At 39.8% G+C, this 20748-nt stretch overlaps 2 protein-coding genes across 5 annotated transcripts in view; both read right to left on the bottom strand.

Annotated features, from left to right (window-relative positions):
- Positions 1–782: 782 nt before the first annotated feature.
- guf1 (GTP binding elongation factor GUF1) lies at positions 783–7852 on the bottom strand. Of its 2 annotated transcripts, XM_015049532.1 has the most exons (18): positions 7730–7852; positions 6942–7103; positions 6708–6819; positions 6248–6396; positions 5737–5817; positions 5574–5651; positions 5423–5506; positions 5275–5339; positions 4983–5186; positions 4416–4555; positions 4112–4235; positions 3207–3339; positions 2748–2891; positions 2407–2540; positions 1708–1809; positions 1221–1340; positions 1071–1107; positions 783–997 (listed from the first exon to the last, which is right to left on the bottom strand). In XM_015049532.1, exons 1-18 carry the CDS (start codon positions 7748–7750, stop codon positions 863–865), a joined length of 2025 nt encoding a protein of 674 aa, XP_014905018.1. In that variant the 5' UTR covers positions 7751–7852; the 3' UTR covers positions 783–862. The 2 variants fall into 2 exon arrangements, with proteins under 2 accessions (XP_014905018.1, XP_014905017.1); XM_015049531.1 differs by lacking the exon at positions 7730–7852 and having other exon boundaries at positions 6942–7465.
- Positions 7853–9489: 1637 nt separating this feature from the next.
- Positions 9490–20748, bottom strand: part of gabra2b (gamma-aminobutyric acid type A receptor subunit alpha2b) — a 31305-nt gene continuing 20046 nt past the window's right edge. For 2 of the 3 annotated variants that reach the window (XM_015049534.1, XM_015049535.1), the window contains 3 exons: positions 16038–16190; positions 14675–14877; positions 9490–13515 (listed from right to left, as the gene is read on the bottom strand). In XM_015049534.1, the coding sequence (XP_014905020.1) occupies positions 13204–13515; positions 14675–14877; positions 16038–16190 (668 nt within the window). In that variant the 3' untranslated portion in view covers positions 9490–13203. The remainder of the gene's footprint in view (positions 13516–14674; positions 14878–16037; positions 16191–20748) is intronic. The other variant, XM_015049536.1, reaches the window with a different exon arrangement.

The raw sequence follows: 20748 nt of genomic DNA, 5'->3' as shown, positions 1-20748 counted from the left end.
AAAAAAAAAAAAAATTAAAATGTTGTTAAGAAAAAAAAAAAAAGGGGGGGGGGGGGGAGAAGTACGTTAAAACAATGATACAGGAATAAACTTCCCGTATGTTCATGTCTGAGCTTCTGCTGCCATCTGCTGGGAGAATTCAGTCACTGCAAGACAGCTCCGTTTACACCAGTTCCCTGGGTTGGGCATTTATTTATGCTCGATAAACGTACTTTATTCCTATAATTTTATATTCACAAAAAGTAAATAGTGTTGAATATCAAATTAATACACATCATAAAATTTATATCCAGATTCCTGCCTTACTAGTTAGAATTTATTTCTGGTTCCCTTCAATGTTAACATGTTAGCATACCTTGATTTGATATTTTATGGAATTTTAATAACAGCTAAAGTTGTGGAGTGTTAACACAACATGAAACCTGACTTCTTAATACCTTTTTTTCTTTTTTTTCTTTTTTCCTGCTATTCCATAAAGGCTAGAATTACAGACTGGAAGACCTATAGTTGTTTCTCCCACCCGAGTTGTGGACCTCTACAGCTTCTTCAGAGTTACCATGGGAACCACTTCCATGTTCACCTTATTCGTTTTTAATAATGCAAATAATGAAATTGCATCACTTCTTATCCTCTAAATATCTATTAAAATCCCAACATGATTGAGAAAAATGTCTAATTTTGTATTTCATTTCTGGTGCTACATCCATTTTTGATTAGAGAAATGTGAACAAAGCATCAGACAGGAAACAAAAAACTAATAAAAACTAAAAGAGATTGCCAAAGTTTTAAAAAAGTTTAGCAATTCCTTTATTTTTTGATTACGGTTGCAGCAAATGCATAAATAATGGATTAAAATAATGTTTTATTTTTCTTTCCTCTTCAGAACACTAATGAAGGCGTCTTTTGGAACGTCAACGTTGCCGACGCGCCGCATCTTCTTTTTACCCTCGGCTTGCCTCTTCAGCAGCTTCATCTTCCGCGTTATGTCGCCTCCGTACTGCAAAAGATGAGCGGATTAAAACGACTTGCGACAAGATATTGCATAAGACAACAGAAACCATTCTACTTACACATTTCGCAAGAACATTTTTCCTGAATGCTTTTACTCTGAAAGAGGAACACAGCACCACGTTTATTCCAAAGTACCATTTATTGATTGTTGTAAGTTCAAAATGTTGCCGACGAATGGAGGAGCTCAGGGCAGACGCTGTACTACTTACGTTTCTCTTGCTATGACTTTACTTCCGATGGCTGCCTGTATGGCGATCTCAAACATCTGCCTGGGAATGGATTCTTTCAGGCGCTCACACATGGCTTTCCCCGTACTGTACGCACGCTCCCTGTCAGAAAAACCCAGTAAGATGATACAAATATAAAAAATAAAAAAAAAACATGCATTGACTGCCATAAAGATCAATTTTGCCGAACGATAAATTGTTCAAGAAATGACGGCGATAAATAATAATGTTGTTTTTGAGACCACTTTTAAGTAATATATATTGATAATAGTATAATGCAAGTTCACCCTCTAAAAGAATAGTAAACTTTAATTAATTTTGTACAGAACACATAGCGATGTAACTGTAGGATTTGAATAACTGTCTGATTATTCAAACTCCACAGAAACCAGTTTAATCAAAAACCAACTGAGGTTAACAAATACAACCATCCCCAGAATATTTCAACATAATAAAGACTAGGCTGTACCTGTGCACGATGGTGGTGAGTTCCTCCACCGGCCGGCCGTTCAGTAGAATGTCCATCTTTATCAAATCGGCAGCCTGGTAATCTGCATTCTCATAGTCAAAGCTGTGGAAGCAAGAGATGGAAGTGGTGAGAAGAACGCAAAGAGTTACTTCAGCAAAATCAAATGGGAATGACAAGAAAAACAACTGAACTGGAGGAAAATGATATTTTATTAGAAAACTGAATTTCAACAGTTGTAATTGCCGTCTTTTATTAGCACAAAGGGATGATTTTTTTTCGCAATATGCAGCATTTGCTTTAACTCATGACTGCCTTCAAATTCAGCCTTGCTTATTAGCCCCACCATCGTGTTACAATTTTTATTTGTTTTGTTAACACATCCTCGTCTTCATAGCACATAAACAGCTGAATGAGGGACATTAAGGTGATAATATAAGGAGCTTGTCGAGTGTTTAGATTTCTAAACAGAGCCGCATAAAGTACATTTTGCATCCAAAACCAGACTGTCTGAAAATCCTGAGTGTGAGGACTTAGTTAGTTTTGCCTTCCACAGATCGGTAATTAATAATTCATTTTCTTGAATAAACACACAACTAAACATAGCAAATTTGTCCCTTTTCATTTTCTCCCGGTTTTTCTCTTGATGTACGAAAACCAGGCGTTGTTTTGAGCTGCATGCTGCGACCAGCTACAGTTTACCTGGCGTATCCGGATGACATTGATTTGAGGAGGTCGTAAAAGTCCACAACGATCTCATTCAGGGGGAAGAGATACTTCAACATGACACGCTGCTCGTCAATGTACACCATGCTCTTCTGCACCCCCCTGCGACTCTGAAAGATAAACCACAACTTTCTTTTGCGAGGCTTTTTGGTTTTACTTTTGTCAGAAAGTCGAGTTTAAAAATTCATTTTCTGACCCACAGCAGGCACACTTGTGTGAATTCTTAGTTTTCTAAACTGGTATGTTTATGTATGCAAAACTGCATCTGTACTGAGTTTTAATTCATCTCTTTAGCATTTTACTCCCATCCCTCTTACCAAGCACAGGCTCATAATCTTGCCGGTGTAAGCGTCTGGAGCCAGAATCGTCCCCAGCACCATGGGCTCCAAATATTCCACCACGACCGATCTGTCTGGGAACTGAGCCGGGTTCACTATGGTGGCCTCCTCGCCGCCGTGCTCCTGTGAGGACAAGAACACGAGAACACAGACGGGTTTTAGAGGTTCTGATCACATATAACAGACTTCATTAAGGAGAAAGTCAGGAGGAAAAATACCTTAGAATTGGAAAAACTGTTCCTCTATAACCAACTAGAAATTATATTATGATTTTTGATGAAAAGGATCAAATTCTACAAATATCTTATACTTGAAACTTGCTTTAAGTCAATAATTCTTGAATACTGATTTTAAAGAAAAGTACTAGTTCCTCTGGCAGATTATTTCACTTATGGGAAAATGTCTTATTATCTCTGACATTTGTCGCCCTTCTTCTACCTTGATGAGCTTTGCTGAGGAGAGGATGGCCTTGTAGGGCACGGTGGGGGAGGTCACTATGACCGACGCGTTGTACTCCTGCTCCAGTCTCTGATTGAACACCTCCATGTGAAGAAGACCCAGAAAACCAAGTCTGTGGAGGAGGACATGCAACTAAAACACAACTAGAAACCAGATGGAGGAAGCAGGAAAGTCGTCTAATGCCACGTTCACACAGCAGGTCGTGACGCTCAGTTCAGATTTTTTTTTGTGTGTGGTCGTTCAATCTGCTGATTAAATGCGAGCGCAATCAGAAGAAAAACGTGGATCGATTTTAAAGTTTATTCAGCCGATGCACAATCTACACACGACCACAGCAACAACAAAGAAATCACAACGAATAGCAACGGCATTTTGTGGAGCATTGATGGCAATTTCTGTAGAGAAGTCAGGATGCGTACGGATCGTGATGCGATGCCAATAGAACAGATTCGTAAGTTCATAATCATCGTTTTCTCCCGTTGTTTACGTCCTCATTTAAAGGCATCTGGCTTTTTCTGGTCTAGAATTATGACGCATGTCTCAAGTCAACGATGTAAAAGCTGAATAAAATGCGATGTGACCGTTCAGAGTGCTGACACTTTCAAAGCTATAGGATATGAATCTGAATTAGTTCCACGTATGGATGTGGCACAGATCGGATGTTTTTCCGGGTGAAAAGATCAGAATTGCGGAGAAAACGTCAAACATAGGTTACAATTTGGGGGGCGGAGGGGAAGAAGCGGATTTAATTCGCGTTTGCCTGCTGTGTGAACGTGGCCTTATCGCCAACATTTTCTCCTTGGTGACCTCGGTACAAATCCTGACCCCACCCTTCTTCACCCAGAAGTTCATTTTTCCTCTAATTGAAAAGCGCTGGTTCTGACCTCCAGCCTGCTCCCAGGGCCAGACTGCTGTCTCTCTGCACTGTGACACTGGAGTCATTCAGGGTCAGCCTCTCAATGGCGCTCCGCAGGGCCGGGTACTCTGATTGGTCCATTGGGTACATGCCTGAGGAGGAGGAAACGACAAAGGCAGCACATTACCAGCCACGCTGGATTCTTCACTGAAAGCCTTACGTAAACAAAACTTGACTCAGGGGCCAAGAGCAGAATAACTTTTAGACGGTTCCCCACCTCCAGTTTGAATCCGAGTTTACTTTTTAAAAGTGGAAATCAGGGAGAGTCTTACCGGCGAACACCATGGCTTTGGCAGGCTTGAAGCCGGGAAGAGCTTGGACCGGATGATCGTGGTGGTAAAGAGTGTCGCCAATCTGGGCCTCCTTCACGTCCTTCATCCCCGCAATGATGTAACCCACCTGGCCTGCAAAGCTAGAGAACGGCCATGTTGGTATTAGCATGAGATGCTAACGCGACGTTTGGATAAAACCTTTTATTATGTGGGCCAAAATTGTCGATCAAAAGTGACTGAGGTCCAAAAATACAACTTAAGAAATTTTTGAAAACTGAAGAAATACTAAAACAACAAAACAAACTTATACTTAATTAGTTAAAAGAATACAGCAGAGATTTGTAGGAAATGGTGGTGCAGATTATTGTAAATCAAAACGCAGGTTAAGATTTTGCATGTTTGTCTCGTTAGAAGAAAAATCTCCAATAAATATATGTTTTGAAGGTTCGACAGTTTTCCACTGTTCTTGACCTGGATTTTTATCTTCCAGGCTGTAAAAAGTTTGACAGGCAAAGAAGAAAATGAAAACTAAAGACCAGCAGGTAACGATACACACCGTCCGCTTACATTTTCTGTGTAGCTTGCTCCTCCGGCCGCAGCAGGCCCAGCTCGTTGACTTCGTAGGTTTTACTGAGATGCGCCGACACGATCTTGTCGCCCTTCTTCACCCGCCCTCCGATCACGGCGATGTTGGCCACCACTCCTCTGTAGTGGTCGAAATTGGAGTCAAACACCAGAGCTTTGAACGGGTCGTCGACGCTCCCTCCAGGACTGGGGGGAAAATAAGGAGAGCCTGAGCAAAACGAGACAAAACGAGACTTCACACGAGAGACGGAGAGAACTAACTCGCCGATCTTACTGCGGGATCCTTTCGACGACCGCCTGAAGAACCGCCTCCACGTTTGTTCCCAGCTTGGCTGAAATCTGACACACAGGAGGAGACGTTTGCGAGGCGCGCACGGTGAAATGTACGGGGAAACGGTTAGCATGTTCCCGCCATCTCTTACTCTGATGCACTCCTCACGTGGGATATCGAACACCTTCTCGATCTGCGACTCCACTCGCTCCGGGTCGGCGTTTTTCAAATCAATCTGAGGAGACAGAACAAAGTCACCTTTCCTTGTACAGGTAACTCTCAGTGGGAATGTCTGAAAGTACCTTGTTAATCACAGGTATGATAGCCAGCTGGGCTTCGAAGGCCAGGTAGAAGTTGGCGACGGTTTGCGCCTGAATGCCCTTTAAGAGACCACAACAGATGAGAGACCTCAAATCACGCAGAAAAAATAAATCCTCGGAAAGTCAATAAATATATATTTATTACTTGATTGGCATCGATAATCAACAGGACGCCTTGGCAAGCGGAAAGTGAACGGGACACTTCGTAGCTGAAGTCGACATGGCCCTGGAGGGAAAGCAAACCTGCATTCAAAACTAATTCATAACACAAGACAGGGTTTCCCCCAATGTATTATAAGCCTGGCGGGCCATCAGGCTGTACTTGTGCCCCACCAGGCTAAACACTGCTTATTTAAGTCTTTTTCAAATGTTTGCATTTTTTAAGACTTTATGGTTGGTATTCAGGTGTTAAACTTCCAATCTTTCAATAACACATGATTACCAAGTGATATTTTCAAATTTCCTGTCAACTTTAAACATTTTTAACTCAAAAACACGACGGGCCGCTGGATGAATGACTGCCACCCAACAACCGAGCTTAGCAAGTTTTCTGGGGGAAACCTTGCAAGATATCTTTCTTATTTAGTCACATTACAAAAAACTTTTGGTGCTTGGGTTGGAAACATATTTTGAACTGTGAAGAAGTGGGACTCTACCGGCGTGTCAATGAGGTTCAGGAGATACTCCTGTCCGTCGTGGCTGTAGAACAACGAGGCCGTCTGGGCCTTCACGGTGATCCCTCGCTCCCGCTCCACTTGAAGTTTGTCCAGAACCTGCTTGTTCTTCTCCGTCTTTGCGATGGCGCCTGTTTCCCAACAGTATCAACATTAAGAGACAATTCCAGCACAACAGGCTTACGTCACATTTCTAAAGACGCCAACAAAGTGGCAAAGCGGACAGTGACGATAATGATCTATAAACAAAACAGGACCAAGAACAGAGCCCTGGGGCACGCCAGATGTGAGGGCAAATGTCTCAAACTGAAAAGATTTGGTCTGATTTGGAGAAATCGAACTGAGTTTTACACAGAAATGTAATATTCAGCTAAACAAAGGTCCACATTCCAGGTGTTTGATTCTGTTTTACAGAGGTGTGAGACTCTGTGAAGCTTTCTACCCGTCATTTCCAGCAGCCTGTCAGCCAAAGTGCTTTTCCCATGGTCGATATGGGCAATGATGCAGAAATTCCTGATTTTGTCCACAGGGAACTTGGACAGGTCGACAGCATCCTTAGGAACAACAAAGAGCAACTAACTATATTAACTGTAAAGGAAACGTACTAAATATTTCATATTTACTAACAGTAATCCATGCATGGTTGCCTTAACTGACTCTGAGGTGGGTTTGTTACCTTGGCTGGCTGTGTGCTTAAGCTCCTGAAGCTGCTGGATAATACAGGCAGACTTTTCACCAAGCGGTGTCTCAGCACCCTGTAGCAAATGTTGTAGCTCGGTATTTTCCTCCTACACACTTTAAACGGTAAAACCCGTCCTAGCAGTGAAATGTCGCAGAGCTGTTTGACAAGAAAATACGTCATATTTTCTAGAAACCTCACAGCATTATTATTATTGTTATTATTATTATCAGGGCAGGAGAAATGCTAACAAGCTCCCCAAAGGCTACCTGCGCAGCATTAGCAAGGTTAGCAACATGCTAACATAACAGAAACAGCTAAGTGAGACCTTAGTGAACAGTCTGCTTCAAATAAATAACACCCATAACAATACAGCTACGCTATAAACAACAGTAGTCCTTGCATGAGCTTTCAGGGTGCTGACATTTTGGGTTACAGGTCAGCTGCAAAGAATTATGGGAAATGTATTTCTTTCGAACCGGAACTTGGGAAGAATGTTAATTTGAACCACTGGAAATGAAAGACCTAGTTTTTCAAAAATGTTGAAAGGCAAACACAATGCCAGACAAATTTATTATCGATAAAGAAATTAGCAACATTTTGAGGGAAAACCGCTTCATTCAGCTGTATGATTGTTTTTTATTTCACTCGACGCTCTCTCGACACCACTGTCCTTTTTGTGTAGAAGTTATATTGTGTTTCTTTTCTAAATGAAAACTATAATTTAGTTTCTCGTTTATGTGTTTATTTTGGCGAAAAGCAGGGAAATGAATTAACTGTATCACCTGGAAATGACAACGCCTCATTTTGTGCCCTAAACAATTGGGAGCCTGTTTGTAGTTGCACGACGCATTTGTTAGCTTCCAACACGTCTGACAGCCGTTAGTCCCGCCCACTCAGCCTGTCTGATGTGGGATAAAAATTGACACTAGTTGCTATGACAACGATGCTGCCTTGAATAGATTATTGCTTTTCTTCTTTGAGCAAAAAATAATAAGCATCTATTAGCCCTAGATGCGGCTTGTCATGTTTTTTATGTGTTTTTTTTCTTTTTGTTTTTTTTTTACAATTATAATCTAGGTTATAAAGAATGCATATTTATCTTTGTCAGATAATAGTGCAACCCTCTTGAAAGCATTTTATTTATTTATTTATTTTCTCTTTGCCCCACACATAAAATGATGCTTGGAAATGTTTCTGGACAAGATCTGCTAGCAAATGATAAACCAGACCAAAACAAACAAGTTCAGAATCACAATATAAACAGCATCTAAAAATAATGAGACAAAGGGAAACCAGGAAGTTAATTGGTCTCAAAACTCTTTATTCATATTTGTGGCTAAAAATATTTTTAACATCAACACGTGGAAATCTCAGCCATTTCTGCTCGACCTACTCGGTGTAAAGCTGGAGTTTTTATTTTATTTTATTGATTAATTGATTAATAATTGGATATGCATAATAGCAGTTTTGTTTTTTTTTTTTTTTTTTTTTTTTTTTTTTTACAGAATTTGAACCAGGTGAATTGAAAACTGCTGCTGGAGAACTTCTGAGTAAAACTAATTTACAGAAAAATATTTTTTTTAATCTTAAATTCAAAATGTATGTATGTTTGTTTTTTTGGTAGTTTTGGCTTCGTTAGTGTGTTGAAGCCACACTAATGTGTGGCAAATGGCTGTTTTTTGAGTTAATGATTAATCATTTCCTAAATTAGTTGCTGATTATTTGAATAATCTAGCCATCACGATTAATCGCTTCAGTCCTAAGCTGTGTGGATTTAGCACAAAAAGTCCATACAAAATAAAAAAAATAATAAAATTAGTTATTGTAGTGTAACAAAATGTTGAAAAGCTTAAGGGGAGTGAATCGTTTAGCAATAAGTGTTTTAAGATGAACCAAAAATATATTAGGGTGGTCAAAATGAAAGTTTCCACCAGAATGCTCTTTAAACGTATCAAAAAGACTCTTTTCGCTCGAATGCCCCGATCCGACGTTTCCTAAAACCCCTGCAAGGCCGTCAATTATGTGGATTTTTGATGCGTGTCTGTAAGCAGCCGCGCAGCGCTGTGCGACCGGCGAGATACTTCCCGTCCATCAGCAGCGATTTCTGTCACGGTACAATCTCTGGGCAGACAAGCGGGGTCAGCCGTGGACGGAGGAGGAGGCACGGCTCGGAAAGGAGGTCAGGAAACGAGCCCCGTATCACAGCTCAGTGCCACCGGGGCTTTCTGGCTAAATAATAATGGTTGTTGGCAGCATGGCAGCGCTGGTTGGCAGGATCGACTCCTGCAGAGGAACAGAGGAGCTGCTATTCCAGAGAGACAACGGGAAAACGCTGCTACTAAAAGGACAAAATAAATAGGTTAGTTGAATAGTCAAAACAAACAAAAAAAAATTTATTTATTCACTTACTGTACTTTTTACCATTTTATAATGATATTATTGAACCAGAGTCTAAGCTACAGCGGCTGTTTGCCTCTGTGTGGTTGTTGCAGTGCGAACGGCCAGCGTCAGCGAAAGCATCACAAAAATAGACGCCAAGAGCTGGAAGAATGTGTTTTATTAAAAACAACTGTGCACTAAATCAGTCCTCCATCTTCTGAACAATCATCTCTACCTGGAATGTTTGAAGTTTCTGCCTGGATGCCAGAGAAAAGGTCTTGGAATGTGAAATTAATCTGCATGCAAAGTCTGTTCAAAATAAGTAAATGAATAGGGTGGAATTAAATATGGTAAGCTGTAAAGTAAAAACATAGCACTTTATGAGAATATATATGAAGCTGAACATGATTTATAAATATATGCACAATGACAGACAAAAATCATCAACCAAATGTTTTATATCATACATTTCTGTAATTCAGGGAGAATAAATTTATCCTTAAAAAACTTAATGGACACGGACATGGATTTAACTTAATATTCAGATTTTTTTTCTCGTGCCAGATGTTTGTGAAGCAGAACAACTGGTAGCTCCTGTTCTGTTTTGATGCTAATGGAAATAAATTACATGACCGCCACATGTACCTTCTGATTTTCCTCTAAAGCTTGACGGCGTCCTTTCACTGCAGGCCACAAACACAAACGATTAGCTGGATGTGAAAGAAAAAACAAGAGATATCTGACCCTTTTTTTTTTAACTGGAGTTAAAAATCGGTTCTATATGTCTGGATATTTGTGGTGACTCTCTCAGATTTCAAAGGATTTAATGATTCGTCTTTGGCGACGTTGAAATGTTTGGCGACGTTCCCTTGATTCTGATCGATATCCATTGACCGTCTCTCCCACCGCAACAAATCTCAGCATTGCTTATGGAGAACACAACTGTTGCATTTCAAAAGTTAACATAAAAACAACACACACACACTTCTTTTACATTTCTGTTCCTTCGCCATCTATTTCTTTTCTACCTCCAGTTCCTCCTTTTGTCTCTTTTATGCAAATTGTTTTCCTTTACTTAATGCAAAAGCAATCAGTCATCTGAAATCCACAAAAACCTTTAGCTTTTTTTTTTTTTTTTTTACTTTTTGTCAGTGACTGACACCGGATTAAAAAACATACACAACCTTACAGTGTAAAAGTCACTGTAAGGTTGTAGCTGGCCAGCAGGGGGCGACTCGTCTAACTGTAAACAGAAACAAACATCCGCTCTCATCTTTTACACTTTTTTTCCAAGGAGTTTTTCCATCTCACCATTTTAATGAAATTTGTATCACTTACACTAAAAAGAGACAGTAATGTAGATGAATTTATGATTTTGATGATATTGTGTCTAAATTGGGTATGAAAGACATTCTGGCCATCCTTTTTTTTTTTTTTTTTTTACAAATTCATACACTTTTTTTAAACTTAGCCACCATCTTCCATTTTGTATCGGTGTTCCATCGGTTTGCTTCACTCAGTTTTTAAGTTATTCAAGAAATGAAGATTAATAATAACAAAAAACACTTCAAAATTAGAATTTATCTGTACATTTTTCTGAATATGTCAAATTTCATCCTAAATTTATTGATTTTATTCTGTTCTTTGTTTTGGTTGTACAACTTCGAGTAATCTCCCACTGGGATTTTTTTTCCTTTTTTTTGCTGACAATTAATTTAAAACTGGAACAAAATCTCCTCAACGGAGGACAGAACTGTTGGAAAATTGGTATAAAACAGCTTTAAAAAAAAGTCAAGAGCAAAACCAGCAAAGAACATTAATACACAAAATAATTAAGACGTAAAATGACCCCAAACAAAAACAACTAATAAAAAAAGAAAAGATAAACATTAAAACAAAGTGGTTGCAGAGAAATAATGCACTCAGACATTTAAAACTGCAGTATAAAAGTGGAGTAAAATGCTGTTGTCTAACATGGGATGGATCCTATCGACCGTACATCAACTCGTAGTTGCCATAGGAGACCCACATAAATATCCATCACTATGGAGATTTCTTTAAGTTATTTTGGTTAGATCATGGGTCATTTTTTTTTTTTTTTTTTTACCAGAGTCAACAGGCTCCAACTGGGATAAATGCAATCATAGGCGATGGGGTGTGACATAAACTCTGGAGAAAAAAAACAATAACAGCAAAACATATGAGAGATTTTATGATTGTTTAGCTGTATAATTTAACTTACCAAGAAAAATCAACTCCTCTGTTAGTTCCTGTGTCACAACTACACAATCACCATTTTATTCTCTTTTCTACTTTTATCAGACACTGTTTTCTGCCCCTGCATTAATCCTCTCGTAACTGGAAGCATAAACATGCCACCTGGATTTATTTTGATTTTTCTGTTGCAGAATGATCAAAACAAAGTGCAATGAGTGACTGTTTCTTCCACTTTTTTTTTTAAGTGACTTCAATTTTTAGTGTATGGAAGCAAAAAATAATTTATGAGGGTTTTTTTTTGGCTCAGTCAGAATTTGAAGTGCAAAACATAAAATACATCTCATCTCTTGTAATGGCAATGTAACAGGAGGGTTAAACAATAGCATATGGTGACATAATTATAGAGATAAATTGGCAGAAAGCACTCAAATCATGTATGACTTAATGCAATTGCATATTGTCTAAAAACTTTGTTTTAAACAATTTTCGCATTTATTTTAGTTCTGATTCCAGTCCGACCTCCAGCTGATAGACATTATTAACCACATCTCCCTACTGTCAACCATTTTATAGATTATTGAAGATTACTGTGAATTCTAGGTTGTCATAGCAGTTCCAAAATATTCACCAGTCATGGATGAATACAAAGTACAGCATGGTCGATACAAAGCATCTCGTGGCACATGACACCATTTCATATTCAGAAAAGCTCAGAATCAGAAACATCAAAGTACAAAATTATGAAATATGCTGAAAACAAGCAGGCTGGAAATGATTTGTTGAAATGGAAGAAGGAAGGGATGTAAAAGAAATGCATGTGGATGAAATGAAACCACGCGCTGACATAAAGCCATTCCCTTTAACATGATCACAGCTAAATGCTAACGCTGATGCTAATGCTAAACAGTCAGCCAAGACGGCGTTTCCTGGTGTTCATACTTTCACTTCGTATTTTGAATTTCATACCAGAGTCCCCCTGATTTCGCTTGGTTTTTCTACGGAAATACTGCACTGAAATCAAACCCGACACGTAAACGCTGGAAAAATACAGACATTGTTTCTGACACACGAGTGATTTCTTTTTTTAACCTTTTCTCTTTTTTTTTTTTTTAGTTAAGATTACTTCAATTGTCTTCTGTCCCAGATTATAATATAAAACAGGAACAGTATTATACAGATGTGAGTTATCTACTTAAAAAAAAAATAATGTCGTTCAAATAATTATGAACGAAACCAAAAAAGTTATTTTCAGTTCTTTCCATTCAAAAATACAAAACAATCCTGTGATTTTACCTCTTATAGGTGAACACATTTAATATATTGGTAAATAAAATGCATGTGTGAATATCCAGGGTCTTTTCTCCATTTGGTTTGTATGTACAGTGGCCATGTGAAGGTTTCCGTAGACATGACTTTTAAGGAAATATGCACTTGATTCAAAGTAACCACACGATGTATCACAATGAAACCTTAAATATATAAACATACGTACACATTTACAAAAGCCGGGCTTCTCCAAAAGTGCTGCAGAAGGTGTAGAAAACGGGAGGAGAAAGAGGATCACGTTGCAATCCAGGGCTGCAAAAAGTATGTGTACCGCAGTTGCTGGAGGTATTTGGTTCGTCTCGTCCACGGGTCGGAACCCGTCCGAAGCCGGGTTCTAGTTGGACGGGACCATATCCTTTATAACCGGTTCTCTGTTTAGGTAGGTGGCCCAGTAGACCAGGTTGAAGCCGCCGAAGAGAACTGGGAACATAATCCGCGACAGCCTGTCAATCCTGCTGACGCTGTTGAACGTCTTCTTGGCTTCCGGGGCCTTGCCGTCCGCTTTGGCCTTGCCGGGATCCACAGCGCCGCCTTTGGCGATGGTCGGGAGCGTGCCGGAGTCCTTGCCGACGTTCGGCGCGTAGTTGGCTACCGCTACGGCGTAGGCGTTATTCTTCTTCATCACAGAAGCCCTCTCTTTCTTCTGTTAACAGACAGAGGGGGATAAGTTTCACGAAGCCTAGCTTTTCATCGCCCGTCCACGGATTTTCAATGAGTGCAAACTGAGTGCCTCGGTGGCTGGGACGCATTTTGTAAGGGACGAGATCGGTCAACGGCGTATTTTGTATGAATGCTCATTTTCATATTTTTCAAAAATGGCAAAGAAAAAAGGGAGCTTCAGCAGCTATAGACAAAAACAACTTGATACTGACACCTAATCTTCTGTTTATTTTTACTACAAGAAGAGGAGAACTTTGGTTCCTCAACATGTCAAGCCCCTTGATATGCAGTTACAGCACTTACAGAGGAAAAAAAAGTGTTACAAAGTAATTTTCATTTTTGCTATTTTGATATATTTAAGTATTTCAGATGCTAAAACTCATTTAAATATATGAAAAGGATTTAACATTTAATACAAAATGTAAGTTTTAGAGCTTCAGAGCTAACTACAAACATACATTAATCAGAAACAACCAATCAGAGCCAGGAAAAGGGTGACAGCACTGTCAATTACACTTGTCTACCTGCTGCTCACACTCCCCCTTTCTTGCCGAGAGAAATGCTAATGCTACTGCTAATGTTAATGCTAGTTAGCATGACCACCACTGATTACAGTGGATAAGTAATGTTCCTGTAACAATGAGTTGTTTCTCTGCACGAGTTGATTGACAGAACAAAGACCGTCCTCCTACTGTTTTAACAAATATGTAAAAAGCATTTTAATACAGCAGCTTTAATGACATGTAGCTGCTTTTTGTCTTTCCCATGTTACTTCCAATTGAAATTAAAATTTGGTTGATGATCAGAAACAGTTAAGTGTGACAAAAAGAAGGAAACACAAGAAATTAGTAAGGGGGAAACGTAGTTGGCTCTACGGTCCAATCCCCACAAAAACAGAAAATGAACAGAACATACTTTACAGTCATATTGTCCTAATTCACTGAAGTGGAACCAATGTGCCAAATTGAATAAAAACAAACAAACAAACAAACAAAAAACAAACCCAGAGAATTAAATGAGAAATTGCCATTATTCCCCTTCCTCTCCAGGAAATGCCTCTGGAGCCACAATCTGCCGCGGTGCAGCCCTAATGAATTCTCTTTGAAAATGGAGACTGTCGGAACACATGGTTTCTTCTTCATTACCTTCTCACTCACGACACTCTTCCCATCCCAGGCCCAGCCGCGCTTTGTGAAGTAATTGACAGTGGCGAACTCGATCAGAGCGGAGAACACGAAGGCGTAGCAGACGGCGATGAACCAGTCCATGGCGGTGGCGTAGGCCACCTTGGGCAGGGAGTTCCTCGCGCTGATGCTCAGAGTGGTCATGGTGAGGACCGTGGTCACGCCTGGAACAAGACAACAGAATGTTTCGGGATCCACCTGTGATCGTTTTTATGGCTCTCTGCAGGTTCTTTACAGTGTAAATGTTCGCCATCTTTAGACACGTTGTAAGTTATTGTTTAAATCCAGAAAGTTTCACGCATGTGCCCAACGCTGGAGAGACAATTCTTTTACTTGCCATCCATAGCCGTGGTAGAACAAAATGTTAATAAAATGAAACATGGAGACGTCGGTATTACTAAGTTAGTGCAAAGGGGAAATGGCGCAGAAAACCCATTGGAGAATAACTCAAAACCATTCCTATTCTTCTATTTTCTCGCACTCTGTGGACTACTCCACACAGAGACCTGTTGCCACAGCAACAGACTGACAACAGCTCCACTAGTGTGTCAGGATTAAACATCAAAAACCACACAAACATTTCCCACATAAAGAATAGAACATTCAGTCTGTCACAGTATCATGTTTTCAAGCTTGATGTTTATTTTGTGATTATTAATAAGTGATAATCTGAATGCTGGGGGAGCGAATTAGCTCATTTAGAGTTGGTGTGTGGGTTGGGTTGTTTTGATTTTCAACTGAACCAAAACACATTGAATTCTGCAGCACATCCACATGTTAAGATAGTCAAAGTCAAGCTAGCGTAACTGACCTACTTCCCTCTCCCTCAATATTTTTTTCAATTAAAACATTTTTTCTTTACTTCTACAATGTTGTACCTTGTTATGCAGTTGTTGTAGTGTTCACAATTAGTAGCAACGCATTGCGTCTCTTTTTATTTTACGTATCGTACCTACATTTAAGATTTAGTGCGTTATGTTGGCGACTTGACAGCTAAAACCTAATGGTAGTCATCGTCATCATCAACAGTTTTTTTCCTCTCAAGCAGGGAGCTGGAGGGTGGGATCTTGTGTCCATGACAACATGCCGCAACGTGTCTATAGACGGATGTTCTGACCCGTCTTATCCAACTAACATGAGCTCTCTGTTCAGTCCATTAGCAGCTGGTCTCTTATATCCCGTTTCCTTAATCTCTAATGGCTTAGAGATGGAATTATCATGCAATTGGTGTTAAATTACCTTCATCCAACTAGAGGTGAGAACATTATAGTAAGGTCTGGAAGGTAGGGAAAAAGAAAAGTTGATGCAGAACCACTCTACGTACCAAACACAGTCCTAGCAGGCACCGATTCTCTGTTTAGCCAGAATGACACCTGGGAAAGGATGACTGTCATGATACACGGGAGGTACGTCTGAATGACAAAGTAACCAATCTTCCTCTTTAGGTGGAAATGAGCTGTCATCACTGTGTATTCACCTGCAAAAAAAAAAAAAAGACAAGAACAACGTTAAATAAATACCAGTAAGAAAATGTCGTCTTCACTGGTGTATAAACCCTGCCAAAAATCCATCTGGTTTATACAGGTTTTCAGTCCTTTTTGTCTGGTTTGGTTTAGTCAAGTCAAGTTTATTTGAAAAGCACATTTCAGAAACAAGGCAGTTCAAATTGCTTTACATCATAAAAACATCATACAGTCACTGATTATGAAACAAGCAATAAACATTACATTTTGTCAAACGCCATCTTCAAAAATCACATCAAACATGTTGATCAATGTTCCACTAATCAGCTGTACGCAGGTGGCGTTTAAGCCTTGGCTTAAAGGGAATCACCAGGTGTATTTCTGTTACAAATGTGAGTAAATCTTTGACGCTATTGCGCTAATGTCGAAAAAACACAATTTTGCAGTTGCAGTGTTTCGATTCAATAAGAAATTAAACTAAAATCACACATGAATAAGCGTAAGCACACGTTACGCAACAAGTGTAACAATCATGGCAGCGACAGATGTAAATGGTTACATGAGATCATATTTATAATCCAGCCGTGGCGCTAGTGCTCATCATCCAGCCAATCAGAGGAGACGTCTGTGTCTTACTCAGGAGTTGGAGTGGCAAGCCCCGCATGCTTGGAAGGGGCTACAAACACGGCTTTTGGAGGAAACAGTAGTTGGCGATTTTAAGTGGATTCAACATGTTGGGATGACACAGAGGTTTTTTTGAACTGAGCTCTGGTGGAGCTAGCTGCTTATTGTTCTGAAAAAACCAACAATGAGCCATGATCCTCCTACTACTTCTTGTTGTCTTCTTTGACGTTTTCATCATCCGGTTGTTGGTCATGTGACTCAAAAGGGTTTCCATTGCTGTTTTGTGAAATATATGCGTTACGATGCGGCTGAAGAACCACCTCATCCTAACAAAAAAACCTTTAATGAAAGTTTTTCTAAATTGGTGTGTTTCCATTATGCAAATTTATTTTTGCACTTTCAATTTGCACAATTTTATGGTGAATGGAAACCCAGCTAGTAGTCTGGAAGTTTGTTCCAGATTCTGGTGTTAAATTATAGTTAAGATAGGCATCAACGCCCCTTAAACTCATGTAGATTTTTTTATTTACAGTAATTTAATAAATTATAGCCTGTTCTGCTAATAAAGATTAGAAATAAAGACACCTCTGTGTTTTCTTAGCAGCACAGCCGAATGTCTGACAGGAGCATGAAACTGTGTCAGAGCTGCACTAACAGGCAGGCAAGGCTTTCCAAATGGAAGAGATCTCAAAGACCAGCCAAGATTAGCAATGAGAAGAAAAAGATGTGTTACCCATGGCAACAGAGCAGAGAAACATAGCTCATTTGTTGCGATTTGGAAATGAACGCCTTGATACAGCCATCCGTTCGGCATGAAGGAAGTCCTTTTCAGCAATGTGAACGAGGGGGAAAGGAGGGTGTCAACTAAACGGACTAATCCTAGAACGTCTTCTTTTCGTTCCCTCTTCGTTTTGGTATAAAAACGGTGGCATCGCTTGTGTTTCTGTTGGAGCTAATTCTCTCTGTCACCTGCCACACACAGAAGCTCAGAAGCTCTCGGTACGCAACGGAGAGCTCTACATCTTGTGTAATTTCATTTGCATGCCAGTCCCCGTGCCTTGGCTGTGGAAAGGGGGAGGTGTATGAGCCACGCGCTGGAAGAGGCCGAGTTTCCTTCGCAGCAACCTATGATGCTTTCATCCACAGGGGAGATAACGACTGGATTCCACAGAAAGTAGTCCCATCAGCATTCCCTCAGTCAAAGCACGCACGGATCCCTGATCAGTCACCGGCAGGGACTAATTTAGGAATCACAGGGGGGCTACATGGCGCTTAAGATGCACACAACGATTTAATTTCTTACAAATAATGCTACTGAATAGGCAATAACAAAACCTTATGGTTTAAATAAAGTAGAAAAAAATAATCATAGCAACATTTTTATGTTTTTAAGATGCCAGAACAAGCAGAAGTTTCCTGGCTATATGGAGGACAGATTAACATTGTGTTTCCCTCCTCCACTTGTTGCTGTACACTTCTTTCCCTCATCAGCAAAAGAGAAGTTCAGCCGTTTGGAAACATTTATGAAATTCTGAAAGTTATGATAGACTAAATTAACTTTCAAGAGTGAAAAATGTTTTTTCTTTTTTATTTCTTTGAAAAATAGTATTGTCTAACCACTTCACCCATGCGGTTCTTAACTTCATTAAATAACGCTTTCCTCCTCACTATTTGGTCACATGATCAGTGTTTTTTTTGTAATTCAGTGTTCAATAAAGTTCAAAAATACAAAAAAAAAAAAAAATTAGCTGAGCTTACTGCACTGTTTAATAGGATCAATAGGAATGTGCGTTGCTGAATTGAAATAGTTTTTTTTTTTTCCCAAAGTGCCTAGAGATAACGCTAAATATAAGAATTGAGTTGTATTTAATTGAACTGCACTTCGGTTAGGAAGAATTTTGACAGATCACTATAACACATCAGCAACTAGGCTGGAGTGGCCTAGTCAAATTCTTGGCTCAAATCCAATTGAGATGCTGTGGAGTGGGCCTTTCACATCTATAGGGATGACAGTTTCCACAAACCCAGTGATTAGGCTTTTGGGGGAAATTACTTTTCGCCAATTCTCTGATAATAAAATTTATTTGATGAGCTGAAGTGTGACGAAAAGGGAAAATCCAGAAGAAATCTGTATGTGTGTTGGACGTCATTATTGTCAACAAGTTTGCAAAGCCAATTATTTATTTTAAAGTGCCCATGCCCAGATTCAAAAAAATAAATTTTAAGACCAAGCAGAAACAAGCGAGTTGTGCTGCAACGGCTTCGTCTTGCCTGGCTGGACGGTGCGGCTACAGATGCAGCAGGATGTCCGTCCCTGTCGGATCTCAGAGCGGCTTCGTTAGCGCCCAATGACCTAGTTTGTTAGCATGCTGCACACCAACACTGACACAAGAGCGATGAATGATTAATGTGGAGCCAGCCAATCAGATAATGTGGAGAGGCCAGTTAGACGAGAGAAACAGCGACTGGCAGCATTCTGCCTTCCAGTGACGCACCAAACGCCACTTAACCCAGATAGGAGCGTGGAGTGACGACGGCAAAGTGTTGCTCAGTGAAACTGCAGCAGGGATTCCCCTGATAATGGGATTCACTTACTGGGTGGGGGGGTGGGGGGATACATAGTGGTAATTGTTATCTAACAGGAGATGTTGGTGGAGCTCTTGGTTCAGAGACATGGTGAAAATAAGTCCAGAATATATACAGATAACTACATGTAAATTCATTACTGTCAGTTTATAAGGAAGGAAGGAATTGAATAAATATCTGGAACTGAAAGAACATACAACTTTCTTTCCTCCATAACATCACAGGAAGTTATTAGTTTAAAAATGGATTAAAATGTCTAAATGACAGTGGACTGCTGACTGCTGGAAGCTGAATGAAACTCATCTGAGTCTTAATGACCCAGAATAACGGTGTGTTGCTTCAGTATATCTACTTCTAGATTTTGACATAAGAGTTTTGCAAGACTTTCACCCACATGATCCTGAAATACATAAAAGCTGCAGATTAAAATGTCCAAAAGTATAAAGTGGAGCTTGTAGGGAGAAATGAAGAGCTCACTGTTGGTGTTCAGACATCTGACTCCACAGCCAGGCTCTGCAGACCGCCCACTATTCCCTCAAGAGTTCAGCTTGGAGGCTGTGCGGTTCTGATCGATGTCCGCCGCCAGGGACCAACTCCTCAAAGTCTTTCATAACCATCAGATGTGAATCCGACTGCAAGCTCTTCAATCTCATCTGGTTTGTCTTCAAAACACAACCATTTCCAGAAGTTTTAAAGTCTGTGTTTTATTTAAGCACCTCATCTAATTGGCAATACTTCAAGAAATACGTGGCAGTAGCTTCTCTAAGTAGGAACAACAAAAGCATGGAAATGGAGGCTGTGAGGCATGTGTAATTATGACCAACATTTTATCTTTTGTGGCATCGGATTGAGCAACCTGGAAACCTGTTACAGAAATATGTTCACTAGAACAAGATCTTCACAAGGCGCTACATGGTGCAGTTATGCCATCTGTGTATTTTATGTTCTGGTGATGCAGAAAGCAAGAGGACAGTTGTCAAATTTCAGTCACAAGGAGTGAAAAAGCTAAAATGTCATAAATTTGGAAGACAAAAGTGAAGCTTTGTGGAGTTTTTTTGAGAAAATTTCTCAAGCAAAATTCTGACCACTAATAACTACTCTACAGAACCCCGCTTCAAAAAGTCCTTTTAAGCCTCTTCTATAACCTGTCACATATGTCTTCTGATCAACCCTCAGTTAGAGTTACGGCTGGGAAATAAACCCATAATAATACCAATCTATTATATCTGATATAATGCTCAATAATTTCACTAAATCCAGAACCGCACAGCATCCTGGGAGATGTAGGCAGAGGAAAGACTTTAGCCACTAATCTCTCATGGCGAGCGAAGCCAGGTTGTTGGCATCAGCTATGTCTCTCAC

This window comes from Poecilia latipinna, unplaced genomic scaffold (genome assembly GCF_001443285.1).
Source record: "Poecilia latipinna isolate Pla-1442-1.1 unplaced genomic scaffold, P_latipinna-1.0 Scaffold951, whole genome shotgun sequence".
Taxonomy (NCBI): Eukaryota; Metazoa; Chordata; class Actinopteri; order Cyprinodontiformes; family Poeciliidae; genus Poecilia; species Poecilia latipinna.
This window is presented reverse-complemented; position numbering and strand designations above follow the sequence as displayed.

Coding starts and splice junctions, on each gene's coding strand:
- guf1 (XM_015049531.1), bottom strand. CDS start 7,127: ATGACGTATTTTCTTGTCAAACAGCTCTGCGACATTTCACTGCTAGGA. Junction 4,236..4,415: donor CAAAGCCATGGTGTTCGCCG/GTAAGACTCTCC, acceptor CCTCCTCCTCAG/GCATGTACCCAATGGACCAA. Junction 2,541..2,747: donor AGATTATGAGCCTGTGCTTG/GTAAGAGGGATG, acceptor TTTATCTTTCAG/AGTCGCAGGGGGGTGCAGAA.